The sequence below is a fragment of the Nasonia vitripennis genome, assembly GCF_009193385.2.
Source record: "Nasonia vitripennis strain AsymCx chromosome 1 unlocalized genomic scaffold, Nvit_psr_1.1 chr1_random0003, whole genome shotgun sequence".
NCBI lineage: Eukaryota > Metazoa > Arthropoda > Insecta > Hymenoptera > Pteromalidae > Nasonia > Nasonia vitripennis.
In genome coordinates, this window is record NW_022279589.1 from 1519873 (window position 1) to 1539067 (window position 19195).

At 34.4% G+C, this 19195-nt stretch overlaps 3 protein-coding genes across 6 annotated transcripts in view; all 3 read right to left on the reverse strand.

Moving 5' to 3' along the window:
* The window catches only part of LOC107981322, a 526190-nt gene that overhangs the window by 489139 nt on the left and 17856 nt on the right, over positions 1–19195 (reverse strand). The window lies entirely within an intron of this gene.
* On the reverse strand, positions 2664–6094 carry LOC116417558. Of its 2 annotated transcripts, none has more exons than XR_004227812.2 (3): positions 5722–6094; positions 3151–5646; positions 2664–3066 (listed from the first exon to the last, which is right to left on the reverse strand). XR_004227812.2 is itself a non-coding variant. In XM_031931069.2 (3 exons), the coding sequence occupies exons 2-3, from the start codon at positions 3255–3257 to the stop codon at positions 2766–2768; spliced, it is 408 nt and encodes a 135-aa protein (XP_031786929.1). In that variant the 5' UTR covers positions 3258–5646; positions 5722–6073; the 3' UTR covers positions 2664–2765. The 2 variants fall into 2 exon arrangements, 1 of the variants encoding a protein (XP_031786929.1); XM_031931069.2 differs by having other exon boundaries at positions 5722–6073.
* LOC116417605 (uncharacterized protein DKFZp434B061-like) lies at positions 9053–11533 on the reverse strand. The gene is made up of 4 exons (XM_031931483.1): positions 10069–11533; positions 9436–9981; positions 9267–9350; positions 9053–9178 (listed from the first exon to the last, which is right to left on the reverse strand). The coding sequence occupies exons 1-4, from the start codon at positions 10220–10222 to the stop codon at positions 9075–9077; spliced, it is 888 nt and encodes a 295-aa protein (XP_031787343.1). The 5' UTR covers positions 10223–11533; the 3' UTR covers positions 9053–9074.

Below are 19195 nucleotides of genomic sequence, written 5' to 3' on the forward strand. Positions count from 1 at the left end.
AAGATGATGTAAATCTTATGCTCATATAGGAAAACATCTGATTAGGGATAATGTCAATTTGATAGTAATTTATCGACAAGATGATGTAAATCTTAAACATATCTATGAAGATCATTTGAACACCGATTTAACTTTCAACGAATTTCGGAATCTTTGTTCAGAATGTTGGAAGAATGATAGATATGGATTTATTGTTATTGACAAAGATAGACCGATGAATGAGGGTAGATACAGAAAAGGATTTGACTGTTTTGCAATAAACAAGGAATTATGAGTCTCAAACTTGCAGTTCAGTTGTAGACATCACCACGTCAGCATGTCAGACTTCGAGAAAGAGAAGAATGTTCTTAGTGAGCTCTTGCGAGCTCGTGAGGCTATTAAAAAAATACACTTTATTTAAACAGGAGAAAGATGATTTTGAAAAAGTCATCGGTGATACTCTAAAACCAGTCATCACACCACTTGAGAAAATTGTTGAGATGAAAAGTGAAAGCCCACTGCAGCAACCATTTAATCATTTTTTGGATAAAAACAGCAGCAGTAAGAAAATGAAAAAACGAATGAAAATCGATCAATCAAGTTTGCTCAATGATCAAAATAAGAACAATAAATCAAGTTTATTGGATTATACTGTTTATGATTATGATGATGATGATGATGTTTATGACACAATAACCAATTCTACATTTAGATCCGCGAGTGGAAAAAATGAATCAGCTGAAGACTTTTTATCATTGCTAGATAAAAGCCGTAGAACGATTGATAATATATACGGAGTGCGAAAGGTTGATGAAGTGTATATGATTGGTGATTCAGAAATTCAATTTGATGATAAATATGTCAAAGTCAGAAATGAAAGTTATCCTAAAACGAGTGGACTGATGGAATTGCTATTTAAAAAATATCCGGATGATCTTCTTCTGAGTTCATTAGATCGTGCAAATTATCGCAAGATTCTGGAAGCAACAAATGCTCATCGGAAAAAATTCAGCAAAGATGAATCTATACGAATGTCGAGAAGTAATAAATATAAGAATATTTTAGCACCAATGTTCCCCAGCACACCACGTAAAAAGAACAATAGCAGCGGAGGAGGACTCATACCTAAATATAAAATAGCTAAGAAAAATTCTTTCATTGATCTCGTCTACTGGGATGATCCAAACGGCAATCAATAGACTTCGACTATTGATTGCCGAACGATCAGCTGGAAATAATAATCACGACAATGAAATCCAGTCGATTATTGAGGAATTACGTGAAGCTGGGCATATATATTGATACGCAACTTTCTTCTTTGCATCAGTACTACCATGAGTCTCGATGTGTTTGGAAGAAAACTTGAGGGCTCGCAAGTGAGTCGTGGTCCTCCAGGCATTGGTTTCAATTTTACACTGGACGGTGATTTTGATTTAGAAAACAAGCGACTTTGCAACCTAGGACCGCCCAATCATCCAAACGATGCAATCACCTTGCATTCACTGAAAGTTATTCTACAAACTGAAATAAATTATATAGCTGCTAAAATTGCTGGAATATAGAAGAATACAAGCAGCAATTTGAAAAACATCAATTGGAAGTGAATGCAAAATTGCGTTATCTTTATAGTACAACTCTTCGCAATTACTCTGGTGTTGATTATATCATTGAAGAAGTGAATAAACAATTAAAAGTTCGTATAGACGAATTTCCAGATGGATTTTCATCTACTGTAAAGGAAGATGGAACGTCATAGAGTAGCTGAAGAGCTGCACAAGCCAGCACGTCGGCGATACAAGAGAAGAAAATATGACAAACGTGGAATAGACGAGACTTGGCAAGCTGATCTTGTAGAAATGATACCATATTCTAAAGAAAACAAAGGTTTTCATTACTTACTCACTGTCATAGATATATTTTCAAAGTATGCATGGGCCGTGCCAGTAAAGTCAAAGAGTTGTAATGATGTTACTACAGCTATGAAGTCAATACTGAAAGAAGGACGAGTACCGAAGAATCTACAAACTGACCAAGGAAAAGAATTTTACAATGCAATTTTTCAAAAACTTATGAAGAAGCACAATATACACTTATACTCTTCACATATTAATCTTCATGCAAGTATATGCGAACGATTCAATAGAACGTTAAAAAATGCAATGTGGACAGAATTCAGCAAACAAGGATGCTATAAATGGTTGGATATTCAACCTAACTTGCTCAAAGCATATAATTCGAGAAAACATCGGACAACAGGAATCGAGCCTGAAAATGTTACACAGGCAAATGAGCGAGAAGTCAAGAGACGTTTTCCAAATGAAAAGTCGCCAGTGAAAAAGCCGAAATTTAAAGTAGGAGATAAAGTACGAATAAGTAGGATAAAAAATGTTTTTGAAAAAGGTTACACACCAAACTGGTCAATGGAAATTTTCACAATAACACAAGTTATAAAAACAGATCCAGTAACTTACCATCTCAAAGATTCTTATGATAAATCCGTCTCTGGCGGCTTTTATGAAACGGAAATTCATATCCGGAAATTTATTTAGTAGAAAAAGTTTTAAAGAAAAGTGGTAAACGCGTATATGTTAAATGGTTAGGATTTAGTGACAAGCATCATAGTTGGATAGATAAAAATGAGATTGTATGAATTATTTAAGGTTCAAATAAATAAGAAAGTAATTGTTATTATATTTAATAATGTATTTATTCATGTAAATTGCACACAAGTTTGAACAAATAAATAAATAGTATTTAACAATTATCAGTCTTTGTATTTCATTATTTTAGCATGTGGTGAAATTAAAAGAAGTTCCACCCTGATATGTTATAAATAAACTAAGTTTATTTGCTGTGCTAGAGAGATTATTGAAAAGTTCTTGATCTTTCAAGATTGCTGATGAGATCTTTTCTGGAAGAAATATTTGAAAGCTGTCATCGATCTCGGCCACGATCTTCGTGCCGAATCTCGTCTTTACTTCCTTGAGCGCAGTCACCATGTATGCATGATCTTTTTCTAAGTCCGTGGCTTTCTTCTTGGGCAAGAACTCGCGCTCAGCAATTTTGTTAAGTGCAGATAGATCCATTCTGAAAAGTAAAAATATAAGAATTAGTGTTAGAGAAAATACTTTCTTTGAGAAGAAAAATAGTGAGAATCAGCTATGAACTTACTTGGAAATGTTAAGTGAGTCTTGGTTTCTTCTCCAAAGGCAGGTAATTTTCAAGTTCGACTGCTCGAATGTGCTCTTCACCGTGCTGCGTCGGTTGATATAGCCCATTCCCCACCATGCTGTCTGCCCCTTCCATCGCCTCTTGTAGAATATCCCTTCTATCGGAAGATGCCCCCTCCATCGATGGATTCCATTCGTGTATTAGCTACTCACAAACATCGTATTTGATAATGATTTGTTCACCTGTATCGCCATAAAGTGTTACCCCCACTCGTGCTGCACTGTTTTCATTGGTCACTTCGTTCCTCCTCTCCATTGCTCTCTCGTTTTCTTCTTCAGTATTGGTCGCTTCATACCCCTTTTCCACTTCCATCGCCCCCACTCTTTTTTCTCTTGTATCAGCCATTTTTTCATCCCCCTCCATTTTAATTACAGCCAGCGCCATCTGTTCCTCAATAATTCGGTAATGACCCCAAGGCAAAGTGTCTGTGCTATGAGGTAATAAGTATCCTTTATCATCATGCGGACTTAGTGCTATTTTATTCTGTTTTTGAGTATGCACTACATGCAATTTAGAGCGAATATTGCACTGCTCACGTTTAACAATAATTTGTTCTTCAAGACATTTTCGATAATCTTAGAATGTGATTGTTTTCTTCACAACACTCGATTTTATGCCTTTGTCTTTTTTCACAGTCTCAGATCCATCTATCAAAATACTATACATTTTGCTACGTAAACCAATAAATTCCGTCATAATCTTGCCACAGCATTCATCTTTCATTAATCCAGGCACTTTTTTATTGACACGCGGGATTCCAAATTGATTGTTCTCTTTGTAATCAGAAGTATCAAATTTGTGCAAGTCTTCTTTCATTATTTTATACATATCCACGTCAACGACTTCATATATTAGACTATCTGTGTCGGTGTAAAGGAGTTTACATTTGTTCCCAAGTCGACGCTTCATATATGAATAATGAAAATCGTATAACAATGTTTTAGACAAATCGAGAATGCTGAGACCAACGTATATTGTTTTTTTAATTGTAATACTTGTTCTCTTTAGCTGTATAGAAACCAAATTTTCATCAATGATAGCACAACTATGAAAATTTGGTTGAGCTATACGTGCTTCTGCTCCATATCGACCTGTAAATTTATTCACTAATCGCACATCAATGCGAGATCGTTCTCGCTCGATGCACTTACCATATACTGCATTAATTAATAATTGTAGAAAAGCTTTTCAAACTCATTCTTGGCCTGCTTTCTCTTCTCTGTATTAAATTCAACATATGGTTTGAGCCAAGGCTTCTGTTCAAAACTCAGAATTCTATGCACTTTTTTTAGTCGAAGTCCATTATCTAATACCTGTTTTAACGCAAGATAATGAATGACATACCTTTTCTTATCGTTCAAAGTAGTCAACAGTTTCTTTTGCTTTGAGCCAGGGGGTGTACGATGCTCTGCACAAAAAGGCAAATCTTGATGATCATCGTGTATTTCTTCAGGATACTCTAAATCTACTTCAGCAAAGTATCCCGTATCAGAATCTGGTGGTGCATTGAAAAAATTTGAATTCGTTTCATATTCGATCCATTTGAATTTTCCCACTGGTAAATACTGCACCATAGCCCACCCATAAAGATTATTAATATCAAAATATAAGAGTGTCTTCGTTTTCTGATTCTTATCGTATGATGGTCCCATATACGGATTGTTCGCCTTAGCATACCGATTAAAACATTGACTTATTCCTCCTCGAATGCCTGCTTCAATAAACATCAGCATATCTATATCTGTAAGAAGCTCCAATTCCATTTTTGTCATTTTTAGAGCTGCTGAAAATCTGAGACCTGGAGTCGTGTAAAGGTGTGCAGGACATAAACTATACGCTTTCAGAGATGTCTCTCGAAAACTTTCGAAGACGTCAGCTAATAATAAAACATCTGTTTTCAAGTACAAATCTGAATATTCACCCAAAGTTTTTATAGTAAACATATTCCGTACTGTAACAGCATGGTGATAGTCTTCGTCAATAATATGAGAATCTGTTAGTTTATTGTAAAACTCATTCTTCTCTGGCAGTTTTGTAGTCATCAACTTGTCCAATCCATCTACGAAATCATATGGAAATATACCTTTTCGTCTAAGAAGATTGATTTGTTCATCTGTAAATCCATCATTTTTAAACTCATTTACTGCTATCGGCACGGTTTCCAAATATGATGCAAGCTTTTCTAACGATGATGGTAAAAAACGCCATGAATCTATAAATCTAAAACTAATGTCATAGTCATCTATATACTTCGTAAATGAAATATATTTTTCTTTATTGTGAGGTATCAGAGATACTCGTCCATTCATTATTGTAGAAGTAGCAATCTCTTTCAAAATGAAGTGTGTGTCATAATTGAGGTTATGAAAGATAACCGGCACAAACCTCGAATCCTTGTAATTTATATTACATGAATTGTGAGCTGAACCTCTGAAACTAAATAGAAATAAAAGTCTTACATGTTGTATAGCATTTAAGTTAAATATTTGTATACATTAAAAACTAACTTACTGTCCTGTTAGATGACAATGGTCTCATACTGCGAGTTCTTCACTTTTGATAGGCTTTCGGCATATATGGCAAACAGATGACGTCCGAAAAGATAATTCTTCTAGATCTGTAAGTCTCATTGGTTTTGGATTTTTGTAGAGTAGATCAATCTTTTCACTAATTCCTTTCAGTTCTCGAACAAACCATTTTGCCGGTGTCTTTTCATCTTCAGTTTATTGTCTGTATGATTTATAAACAGATAAACTGTTATCGAAGCTGCACTTTATATAATAGCCTATGCTATATGCTTCATGAAGCTGAAAAGCATTTTCATTTTCAGTAGGCTTTAACAAACATTCAAAATCTGCATAAATAACAAAAGGAACTTTTTCACTTTTATTGTAATCTTCAAATTTAAGAATGTTATTCTTAAAGTCGGGCAAATTAATTCGACATTTATTTAAATTTTTGCATCATTTTCGTGCATTTCCAACCTTTCTTCACAGTAAAATATTTGTAAACACCTTTCGCAGTGGTATGATTTTACATGAGATTTACTTAATTGAGTGCTTAAAAGTCGAGACAGATATTTAATCCAAACGTAGTGGTATTTAGGCAAGCTTCCGCCATCATCATGATTATTTTCTTCATTTTCATCTATGTAAAAATCTTGAATGAGGAGTAGATTAACGTGTTTTTCTTTCTTTTCTTTTGTAATATGGCATGGCGATACTTCGAACTTTGCATTGTACTTTTTTAATATGTATACATTTATCGAAATATCATTTAATTTTTCGAATTTCGCAACATCTTTGAGTTTCAGTGGAAATTCTATATCACCAAAGTTCAGCTCGTCCTCATAAAATCGATATTGATTAACTCTATTGGAATTAGTTTCACTAGGATGCAATGCTGAAAGTATAGGATGCTTGAAACAATGATTATCATTATTACGAATATTAACACATGCCTTTTTCTTTTCTATAAACTTTGGAAGTGGAATGAAGGAACTCCCCTTGATTGGAGAATATTTTTTCATATTGATACACAAACTGATAATACTCGTCAGGGTCCAGTCAGAATCTTTCTCCTGGAATTCTTCAAGCTGGGTGAGAATAGGTTCTTTGATATGATCCTTGAACCATTCTTCCAAATTCGTTGAGATGAATGCTATAACACTTTGACTTGTAAAATATTTAATGTCTGTCGTTTCCTCCCCATTTTTTTGCATAGAAAATTCTGCGATAAAGTCAGAATTTATTTTTACAGCGTTATATTCCTTCAAGCAATCTTCTACTTTAACCTTGAAGAGCTTTTGCGCATCGTTAAAAAAACTTAGAATGTCTACATGCTTTATTTTTACAACTACACCTGTTCTAATTCGATTTTGAAACGCTGATTCTATATCTCGCCACTCAACTCTAGCTTCAGTTTCTTCCGATTGTAGACCACCTCCTTGCTGAAGATGTTGTTGGAGTTGAACTTGCACACATGAAAGATATGCCATACAAGTTTGATATTTCTGCTTTTCTCCTCTTGCAAGATTAGCTTTGTCGATTTTTTCGTTCAATTCCTTTATTGTGGAATTGCACCTGTCCAGCCAATAATGAATATCATTATTCCTCATTTCATGTATATTTCGCAAAGTATCACGGACTACTTCAACAAGGCGTTTAAAAAGTTGAAATGAAGCCATATTTACTTTTTCACTTAACACTCACAGTTTGACAAGGAGAAGGGATATTTTCTTGGGAAGGGATGGATTTTCTATCTTTGCTCCAATGAGAAGTGGTCATCTTCGACATTGGAAAGCTGAGGAGTAAGTCATGATGAGGAGAAGGGATATTTTCTTGGGAGGGGATGAATTTTCTATTTTTAGACCAATGAGGTCTATGCTTCTTTTTGACAACCAATTGTGTGACAACCAAGGTGGAGTTTCTTCTTATATAAGCAGGATGACAAAATTCATCTGTTCATTTACAATAAATTCGTCTTATAGAACTAACTCTACGAAGCTGCAAGATGACTGCAATGTGTGAATACAAAAAGATATTTCAAAATACCATACTGAAATATACGGAAGAAAATGTTTATATTGTTGACATACAAGGATTTCAACGAATTGCTGCGGATACTTTCATTTTCAAGGAAATTAGTTTTCTCAACATAAGAAAAACAGCTTTACCAACTGCTTACCTCTTCAAGTCTCCAATGCTGTGGGAAGAACTTACCGAGGAAGAAAAATGTATGATACATTGGCTAGAAAAAAGTCACCATCGAATTGAATGGAATTTTGGTGACATTCCATGCCATCGACTTGAACATGTCTTACAAATCTTTACACGAGATGTTAAAAAGATATTCGTTAAGGGAGAACAGAAAGCACTGTGGTTGAAAAATTATTTGCCGAATACGTAAGTATTTATACATTCCTTCAATTCTTTTTCTTTCATGCTTTTAATACTTCAATTTATCCACATTATTTTTTTTCAGTCTAATATGTAATGTCGAAGATCTTGGATGCCCTCCACTCGAGAACATAAAAAGTAATAAAAATTACTTTTGCTTGCACCATCATCTTTCTATTAGAAGAAAACCATCATGTGCCGTTCATAATGCTATTTCAATAAGAGCATGGTTATTAAATTATTTGTCTGAAAAATTTAGTCAAGACGAAATTGATAATTATTGAAATGTACTATGACAAAAATTATTAAATAAAATGATTTTTTTTTTAGAAAAATTAAAATTTTGTACACAGTTGTTATTTTTTATTATAAAAAAATATGAAAACTTTTATTATTAATTTGAAAAGGAATTGAAATTTGTCATCGCCTTTTATTCACACATAGTCAATTTATAAGATTAGTTTATTGATTTACTTAGAATAAAACGAAGACAAAGTGCAGAGTAATTCAATTTAATAATCATGCCTAAATTTTCTTAAATATTTTACAATTTTTACAACTATTCTAAAAATTTCGTACACCTATCGTTAAATAAAACTTTGAATTTGGGAAAACTCCTGCCAGTGTCCGTCGTAGATTAACCGGAACTGACGCGCATGTGCATTAGCTTCAGTTAACCAACGGTCAGCGCTGGCGGGAATTTTCCGGAATTCAAAGTTTTAATTAATGGTGAGGTGTTCACAGTTCTTTAAATTTATTTTTTTTTATAATTTTTGTAAATTTTATTTACGTTTACATGATCCATTATTATCTCATCATCTATAATCCTCGGTAAATTGCGTTGTTGTTGCTGTTGTTGCTGCGGTTGTGGTTGAACATCAGCATTAGCAGCAACAGCAACAACAGCAGCAGAGGCAACAGAGGCAGCAACAACAGCAACAGCAGCTGCTGTTGTTGCTGTTGCTGCTAATGCTGATGTTGCTGCTGTTGCTGTTGCTGTTGCTGCTGCTGTTGACTGTCTGTCCTTTTCAATTGTAAAATACCACGTCTCGGTAATGGTCTCGTAACCTCTGAAAAAATTAAACGAACAAAAAAAATTAATTTATTGTATAAAAAATAATACATAATAAAACTAATTTGCTGTTAAAGCATGTTTACCTGAAGTCATTGTAGAAGTTCCTGGTTTTGGTGACGTCTCTCTCTCTCCTGCCTTCTTCTTTTTCTGCTGGTTGTCTTTTTGTTCTGTAAAAATAAGGAAACAAATTGGCATTATTATTTTTTTGAAAATAAAGTTATATCATTTTTAGAATAAATTTAATATTTTTACCATTTGCTTTTCTCTTCATATTCGTGGATGTAATTTTAAGAATCCACTTGAGATCGCGTATACTTTTAACTGATTTGCACGATGCGCAACTGGATGATGTTCCGCTTGAACTGGAGCTCGAACTAGAGTTCGAGCTCGATCTCGAGCGAGACCGTCTTCTTCCGGTCATCGAGGATTGCCTAGGCTGCTCAGCCGTCGGTGATCGCCTAGGCTGCTCAGCCGTCGGTGATCGCCGAGGCTGCTCAGCCATTGGGGATCGTCCAGACGAGTTAGCAGCTGGGGATCGCTGCGGCGAGTTAGCCGCCGGGGATCGTTGAGGCAGGTCAGCTGCCGGAGATCGACGAGGCGGGACAGCTGTCGGCGATCGATGCGGTGGGTCAGCCACTGGGGATCGTCGAGGCGGGTCAGCTGCCTGCGATCGCCGCGGCGGGTCAACAGCCGGGGATCTCCGCGGTGGGTCAGCCGCCGGAGATCGATGAGGCAGGTCAGCCGCCGGAGATCGTCGCGGCGCCAATTGTTGAAAAGCAGCATTCGGTGGTTGCGGCACTGCAACATTAAAAAAATTCGAATAAATTAATTAAAAACTTAAAAAATTCGTGACTTTAGAGTGGAGTAATAAGAAAATTAACTTACATGTTTCTACTATGTCCATGGCCCAGGACACGTAGTCTAGCATCGTCAGGAGAGTCGGTACGTTGGCGATCAGCCAACGTATACGCTCCTGAGCATCCTGTAGACTTCGTCGGCTCTGAGAAGGCTGCATTGATGAACTTTTCTTCGAAGACATTTTCTTGACAGCTTGCAAGGAAACCTGTGACTGACTCCAGTGTATCTTGAGGGGTTATTTATACTCGAAAACAGGAGCACACTTTTCATTATTTTCCCGAAAAGTCCTCTAATTGGAGAAAAATGTTCCTCCCTTAATTTCAAAAACACCTCCCTTGACCATGCTCCTCCCCGTCAAATAAAAATTTCACTTGCCTTCGTGGGATAATCTATGGACACTTTTGCAGACCTTTTCCAAAAAATAATTGATTTTCACCGTGGGTAGCGAAACAAAAAGAAAGGTCTTGCCAGCGGGTATAGTTTCTAGATTCCTGCGGCCCTCTTCGGTCACTCGTCAAACGCTAAAAGCCTTTACAACGTTCATCTCTGCAGGTATCTGCAACACTCAGGCATTTTCGTCCACTGCTAGCGAAACGAAAAAAAAGGGAGGGGTATCTTCATAAAACTTATCGGTGCCTCTGCATCATTTTTGGGGATTTCCTGCAGACCTCTAGGAAACTCGTCAAAGTCAGTACGACGTGTTAATCTCCGTGCTCTCTGCAGGTAGCGCAACAAAATAAGGGATCTCCTGCCAAAAATGACTATCACGAGACCCATCGGTCTTGGTGCATTCCTCTAGGTTACTTGTCAATCACTATAAGTAATGTTTGTCATTCTCTAGTCCTATCAGCTCATGTTAATCTTCGGGCTCAATGCAGGCCTATCGGTCTGAGTGCATTTTTGTGACCATTGTCTCTACGCCACTTGTCAATCGCTAAAAGCGGATCTCTGGAAGGAAAACTGCCTAGCTTTTCTGGGAAAGCTAATTGGGACTTAAAATTAGGGGTGGTCCCTCAAGCAGCCAATAGCATTTGTAGGCGGTGAGAAAACTTTGAATCGCTCATGCAAGGGAAGGAAAAAATACGTACGGGGGTAGACTGGGGATACTCTCCCACTCTCTCATCGTGTACTAAGACACTCTGAGAGGAGAGAGGGTGTTTTAGTATGCCTATGTTTTGGTATGCCTATAGCCTATCTACTACTAGCCATTGCTCAACTGTAAGTACTCAATGTCTGAGATCACGAACGTTAAAAACATACTCATAGGACCAATTTATGAAAAAAGATCTGTACTTTGAGCCCCAGTGGGTTAAAAATGGTTGCTTGGATAAAAAGTTGTCTACTTTTAAAAACAGCAAAAAATCATAAATATCTCGATTTTTTACGAAAATCAGCGATTTTTTTCCATTTCTAAAATCCTTACAACTTTTGATCCGAGCAGTCAATTTTAACCATCCGACCCTCAAATCAAAGCTCTTTTCTTCTTCTTTCGCTATCAAAATTTAGATTAACATTTTAATAGTTTTATCAGCTATATATATATATATATATATATATATATATGACAATGAAGAAAGGTAAAAAACAGCCATGATTGATAGGCAATAATTTTTTCTACTTTTAAGCATATAGACAACTTTTTACCTAACCAACCATTTTCAACCCACTAGCGCTCAAATTCAAGCTCTTTTTTAAAACTTCGATCCAAGTAACATGCATTTTTTTATTGCACCTCTAGACGTTAAAATTAAAATATATGATCCTAGAAATTTAAAAAATCATTAAGCTCTTCAAATTTCCGGAGTTTTTTGAGATATTAAAGTTTTTCCAGCTACTTGGTTTTTACGAGCTGCTCGAGTTTTTCGATCTACTCGAGTTTTTCAAGCTGCTCGAGTTTTTCGATCTACTCGAGTTTTTCAAGCTGCTCGAGTTTTTCGATCTACTCGAGTTTTTCAAGCTGCTCGAGTTTTTCGAGCTTCTCAAACTTTTCGAACTGCTCGAATTTTTCGAACAGCTCGACAATTTCCCTTCTCTCTCTCTCTCTCTCTCTCTCTCTCGTATTTATTAGTTTTACACATAAGTTTTTTGATATCATAGCCTTATCTGGTCACAGGGATATTGTTACTAGAATGAAAACGATAAAATAACGTAAAAATGGTACTTGAAAAAAAAGACTGCTCGTACTCTTACTCAGAAACTCAAAATAAATTCATAGTAAATACCGTTCCTTCGCTGAGTACTGATTGAAAACTCAATGAAAGAGTTTTTGCATTTTGGAATCACAGTCCTTAAGGAACGACCCCTATAGCACCCGATATTTTGGAAATATTGCCTTAAGAATGCACTGCAAGACTAGCTAGATTCGGCAATATCGCCAGTGATTAGAACAACAATGCTGCAACCAATAGGCAATGTTGACACGCACCAAAATGTCCGCTTTTTCATTGCAAGGTTGGTTGTCTCCCACAGAGGTCCCAATATTTTGGGAACATTGCCTAAAGATTCCATTAACAGATTTCGCAATATTGCACGGAACCTTATTAATATTGCTGCAACTATTCGAGGAACATTGCTACTAGATTGTACAATATTTAATTAATATTGCGATAACCTTAAATTATTTTCGCATTATTATAAAAATTTTCATACGAGGATGTATGGGCAAAATAAATACCGAATTTGCATTTAGCGCACCAAAATATTTATTCAGGGATATATGTGTTTAGTCAAAAGTACTACTACTTTTTTTGTGTGCTGGTTAAATCATTTGATAGTATAGTGGAAAATAAATCCATATTATTATACAAATTACACGATTGATTGTACACTTCGTTCTTACAAAAATTTGTGAAGTTAATTGTTACGTCAAAACCATTCTTAGAGTAAAAGTATTTCTGTTAGGTGGAGGATGGTATATGATAGTGTTTTAGGGGAGAAGGATTTGTATCTCGGATTCCCGTAGTTATATGGCACTAAGCGATTATTGAATGAAAACTTCTAATTGTTAAGAATTAATCAGTATCAATCATTTTATTTTCAAATGAATTAACTTCAAAACAAAATCCATTTTTGAAAATAACCATAATATTATATAATTTGATTATGTCATAATAGTATATTACGATATAAATGATACATTTCGCTTAACTCGTCGTACCATGAAATGTCACTGGGGACACGCTTATCGTATAATATTCTAAGCAGTGTCTGCCTTAAACCTGCTAAAACATGCTTATTCGTACCATAAGCAGTTCTTTCTGGCAACATAAAGTTAGCACTTAAGCGTAACAAACTATAAAATTGTGATAAATAATTTGAAAGAAATTTTGAACAATAAAATTAAAAAAAAGACAACACAAACCTTTACCCCTTGCATACTTCAGTATGTACCGATCGTTATATGGATTGATTTCCAACATTATTAGGTTATAGTTAGAATAACTCGGGGTGGCTTAAAGGAAAAGCGGAAAGGGGTAAAGGAAGGTGAAGAGGATCGAAGAACTAAGTAAGGAGAGTAGGGGCTAGAAATAATAGATACGATTTTGTTCTTATTGAGTAATGGGGAATAAAAGAGGGAATAGAAGGGATAAGAAAATATCAAAATAAAACGATGCTTACAATTATATAACATATAAATATATTTACTAGCAAAAAGCGTTCGCTTTGCACGCGATTTATTAAATTAATTGTGATGATATTATATTATTTTACGTGTCATTATTAAATATACTGTTAAATATTAGATATACACTTGATGGTAGTTAATTCTTGTGAAACATTTTTGAAATGCTCCAATCAGAATGCTAGATTGATAAATTCTAACCAATCAAAAGCATAAGAATTAATTACCGTCGAGTATAAATGAATATATTTAATACAGCCAACATTCTATAAAAGTAGTTTAGTTATAGCTATTAGTGCACAGGACCGGCTTTAAAATTATAGAATAAAAAAGAAATAAATTTTAAATATTAAAAAATGTTTTTAAACTCTTTGTAATTATTTGATGACAGTATTAATTATATTGACAAAATTTAACAAAAAATTATATTAATTGAACATTTTTTTATTTACATTTATAAAATAATGTAAATTGTGAAATTATAACAATCATAACATTAATATTCTGTACTAAAATGTAATACATAATACGATATTTATACTTTTATATTAAATGATAACGATATCTAAAATCCTTAACGAAAATGAAAAATGAAAACAACTGAAAAAAAAAACGTTATGAACTGCAGATGATATCAGCAAAATGTCGGAATTGAGACACAGATAACAGTAATCTTTTATTGTGTTCAGTTTTATTTAGTTTGATAGATTCTTCAGTTAGATTTATTATTTTTCGGGTAAAAATTTTACAAAACAGAAAATAAATAAAAAAATTAATACAACAGACAATATCTATTAATAAGTGAAGAAAATAGTTTTTTCATAGTTCAAAATAGTTTTCTTCATTTTATAATTACTGTCTTTTACGTTCACTAGTTCGTTCCCAATTAAAACATTTTCTTCGGATTTCTACACATTTTTCTTAACTTATTTAAAAACACGCCTTTGATAACATCAAAAAAATTAACTTTTAAAAAAGTAAAAGGTTAGGCGAGTTTGATGTTCCACAACGAAATAACAGATAAAAAGGAACTGAGATCAATCAAGCAAAGTCAAGTTTATTATATTTAATCATAATGAAGAAACAACATTTTTTTAGTCAATAAAGGGCTTACTTAACTTTAAGTTATATTATATACTGATCAATTAGAAACAATTCTCAAGATACGTACTGCGTAACTTGCCATAACTGTTTCATTGTACTTATGGTGTTTTTATGACGTTTTAATATAAAAAGATAATTTTAGTTGTTCACCAATAAACGCACCACCTAGACCTCGTCATCGGCCACCCTGTACATATAGACACCGCCCTTGAATTATTTTTACACAGATACGAAAAACCACGAAGCGCTCCACCTAGACCTCGTCATCGGCAACCCCGTACACCTAGACAGCGCCTTCGAATTATTTCTACACCTAGACAGTAAAAACTATATGTGAGCGAGCATGCAAGAAACCGATGAGAAAGCAATAGTTATCTGTGTATAGCTGTGCGGCCAACTTCGCGGTCCTAACACTTGTTGCGGCTAACTTAACGGTCTTAACATTTTTTTATTTGATTTAAGCATTTTGTGAATGAGACACTCGCGTATTATATCAAAGGTAGTTTTTATCAATATTTTTGTTGAAAATCATAGTTAGGCATAATAAAACATCATATAAGACATAATATATAAAAGACTAGAAATTATTTCTTTGGAATGAAAAATACGAACCTCAACATAGAAGTAAATAGTAGCCTTTGTGGTGCTACCGCGCTACTTGATAATAGAATCTAATTAAAGAAACTGTTGAAAACTGTTGGAATCTGGTACCATCTGTAGTAATCTAAAAAAAGCTAAAAAAAACTTATAACACCTGTAAATAAATGTTGACTTTGTCTCGATTCCGACATTCTTATGCTGAATATTTCTGTTTTGTTCAGTTATCTTCTGTTTCAGTCTGAAATCTTCAGATGAAAACTCGATGTTAAAAATAGTCCATAGAAGTTGTTATGTCCGGGTGGCCGCACAGAGCGAATACTCGCACGATAGAAATAATTACAAATTCCGAGTCGATGAGACCTTTCATTTAGCGCAGTCCGCTCACGCTATACCGCCTAGGGAAAGGTAAAGAAGCGCGCGACTTTACCGGTAGCTCGGGTGACTGTGGGATAGTGATAGCTCAATGAGTAACGAAACTCAGAGTCACTTCTAAATGTATTGGACTAGCTAGGTTTAAACATTATGTACTGACACAATAACGTTGCATGCGACACTGACGTGAATTTTAGAAGATTGATAGGAGAGACGACTTACCTTGACGAAGCTGACTTGTAGTAACCGATAGGGTGGCTCGCTCTCGTTCTGGTGCTGTAGCTCATCTCAAAGGGCGCGGAATTTGAAATGTAATAATTCGTACGCAAGGATTAAGTAATTGAGAGAAATGATTTATTCAACTCGTCAGATTATAAATGGTACAATATACAAGTCCTCGACTGAGTACAACTCGTGTCTGAGGTAGAAATATGACTATGTCCAAAAACTTGGCGAACGCTCTGACTCTAAGTCCGATTACAGAAAAATAGTTTAAGTCGCGAGTCGGGCAGAGCTTCGTCCTACCAGTAAGAACTCCGGAATACGAAAAGATACTCCTCCTTACTCTCCATTGGTATTTATAGGGATGAGGGTAATGCATAAGCATAGGGAAGGTTCTGGCCAATCAGGATTTAGGGAGGGTGTATGTCTCAGCAGGGGTGGGCGCCCCTTTAATTAATCAGTGTCCCTCAGTGCGCGGCCTCTAGCCTGACCAGCTGTAATGGTTTTCTTTATTGTAATTTCCCTCATTGTTGTATCAATTTTCACTTATTTGGTCGTTTGTCCGAGATTTATGGCCTTCTTATTGTCCGGTAGCTCTGGGGTGTCTCCCCTTGTTTGACCTGATTTATTCAGGATCGTTGCCCTTTCATCTGCGGCCGCGCGTGTCAGTGGCTTGGTTATTTTGTCGTGCTCTGCGTTGCCGACCGTTGTTGGTTCGTTGGCCTCTGTTATGTCTGCTGTGGAATATTCTCAATTACCGTGGTAAGGTACTTCGTTGGTTGAACGTGCTATCCGCGTGTGCGTTGACCGGCCAGTCTAGGTTGACGTAACAAAGTGCATTGAAATCGATAAGACATCTTATTGAATTGAATGGTGAGTCTTAAGCGCCATTTTTGCATTAAAACTAGATTAAATTCGATAGGGTCAATAGAAATCGATTCAATTCAATATGAAAAACAATAATTAAAATAAATAGATGGAAAACAGCAATTAAAATCCATTGATTTCTCTATTGATTTTAATCGATTCCCATTTAGCAGGGCTGTAATGTGCAGAATTTTTTTTCCATTAAGGATCAATATAAGTATGGAAAATTATGTAATTTTATATAAAATCATATTTTATATCTTCATATAAAGATAAATTCATTTTATTATTATTTTATTTAATAATTATCTAAATTATTAAATAAGACAGTATTTAAAATATATTACGATATAGTGTGCGTAAAATGCACTATTACGCACGTGCCGCGTGCGTTTAAGCACATTTTCCGCCCCCTGTATCAGGAAATAAGGTCGATACACATGCAAAAAGTTGATTTTTTAAATTTTATAAATAGATAAAATTTAGTTGTCTATATTAGAATGACACTTTATTGATTGTGGAATAAATGCAGAATGCTTTAATGCATCTATTTTCGAATACAGTTTTACTATTTAAAAAATAATTTTCAATTATAACAAACTCAGAGTATTTTAGAAGTAAACCTAAAAGAGCAGTATACCTAAGAGTAGAGATCCCATTCGAGATTAATCAATGTGAATGACTATAGATAATTAATGAAAACGTTAAAATATTGAAAATTTACATCAACTTGGGGTGTGCAGTAAATTTGTATAAAATATATTTGAATATTATAGTAAACATATGTAATACATTAATGAAAGTATATAATTGATAGTTATGTTTGTTTAAAACATCTATTTGATTATAAGTTACGGTTTATTAAAACAAATTTATATCGTTTAATATTAATTTATCTTCCTCTACTGATAAACTCATGTGAGTGCTCTTTACATAAAGAAAATAATTACATAATGTTTTTTGTCATTTCATATTTACAAACACATAGCTTTAAAAGAAGGATCATATCTTCAGAAATAATTCTTCGCAGCATCCCTTCCATCAGGAATAAATCTGCAGATTACGATCTTGTGATATACATGACTGCATTCAGCATTGGTTATTTTATATTCAGAAACAGATAGCTTTGAAAGAGAGATCATATCTGCACAAAAAATTATTTGCAGCATTCTTTGGATCTTGAAAAAAAAACGATTATATCGACACTAGTAATTATTTGCAGCATCCCTTTTATGTAAATCGAATCTGCAGATAACATTTTGAGATATACATGAATACATAAATCGTCATTTCATATTCACAAACAAGTAATTAAAAAAATATATATATATTATATCTGCACAAATATTTAATCACAGCATCCCGTTATATGCATGAATACATAAAGCATTCGTCATCTTATATTCACAAATAGATGGTTTAAAAAAAAACAGCATATCTGCCCAAATATTTAATTGCAGCATCCCTTTCATCTGGACCAATCTTAAAATCTTTTTTTACATATTTATATATATTTTTTTTTTTGTTTTAACAGCTTCTAATCTACCTGGGCCAAATCTTGAATATGCTTTTTAGTAGGAATGTATATTTTTATCACATGTACCTGTCTATATCATTAAATAGTTTTTTATTTATAAAATACATCAAGTTTTGTGGAATAAATAAAAAAAAAATCCGAACAGACGGACGGACGGACATTTTTACGTTATTTTATTGTTACAAACTAATTGAAATTTGATAGTTTTAACAATTTTTTTTCAATAACCTAAATGATTTACGTTTAAAGAAAATTTCTACCGTAAAATAGAAAAATTAACTTTTGAAAAAGTAAAAGGTTAGGCGATTTTGATATATTCCGCAATGAAATTACAGATAGAAAAGAACTGAGATCAATTAAACAAAGTCAAGTTTATCATATTTAATCGTAATGAAGCGAGGAGCAACTCTCAAGATAATTACTACGTAACTTGCCATGCCCGTTTCATTGTACTTACGGTGTTTGTATGACGTTCTAATACATAAAAAGAAAATTTCAGTTGTCCACCAATAAACAAAGTGAAACGGGCATGGCAAGTTAAATCAAGTGGCGCGGTAGCGCCACGAAGGCGAGTTTGAGAAGCAGACGAAGCCGCGGAGCCCGTGACACTATTTATTACTATATTGGTGTTCGGATTTTTCATGATACAGAAAAAAATGCTTATTGTTACTGTTCGTAAGATTTTTCGACTTATTAGTATATTTTTTGAGCCAAATTATGATTTCCAACAAAAATATTAGTAAAAAGGCTGTTTATTTTTATAATATGTGAGTGTATAATCCACAAATGCTAAAATTACGTTTTTCTTCTTCAGCCCGAAATGTGAAAGG

Excerpts from the sequence above, each read along its gene's own strand:
- LOC116417558 (XM_031931069.2), bottom strand. The coding sequence starts at position 3,257 with ATGGGCTATATCAACCGACGCAGCACGGTGAAGAGCACATTCGAGCAG. Across the intron at positions 3,067-3,150 it reads GACTCACTTAACATTTCCAA|AATGGATCTATCTGCACTTA; the intron begins GTAAGTTCATAG and ends TTTACTTTTCAG.
- LOC116417605 (XM_031931483.1), bottom strand. The coding sequence starts at position 10,222 with ATGTCTTCGAAGAAAAGTTCATCAATGCAGCCTTCTCAGAGCCGACGA. Across the intron at positions 9,982-10,068 it reads CATGGACATAGTAGAAACAT|TGCCGCAACCACCGAATGCT; the intron begins GTAAGTTAATTT and ends TTAATGTTGCAG. Across the intron at positions 9,179-9,266 it reads AACTTCTACAATGACTTCAG|AGGTTACGAGACCATTACCG; the intron begins GTAAACATGCTT and ends TAATTTTTTCAG.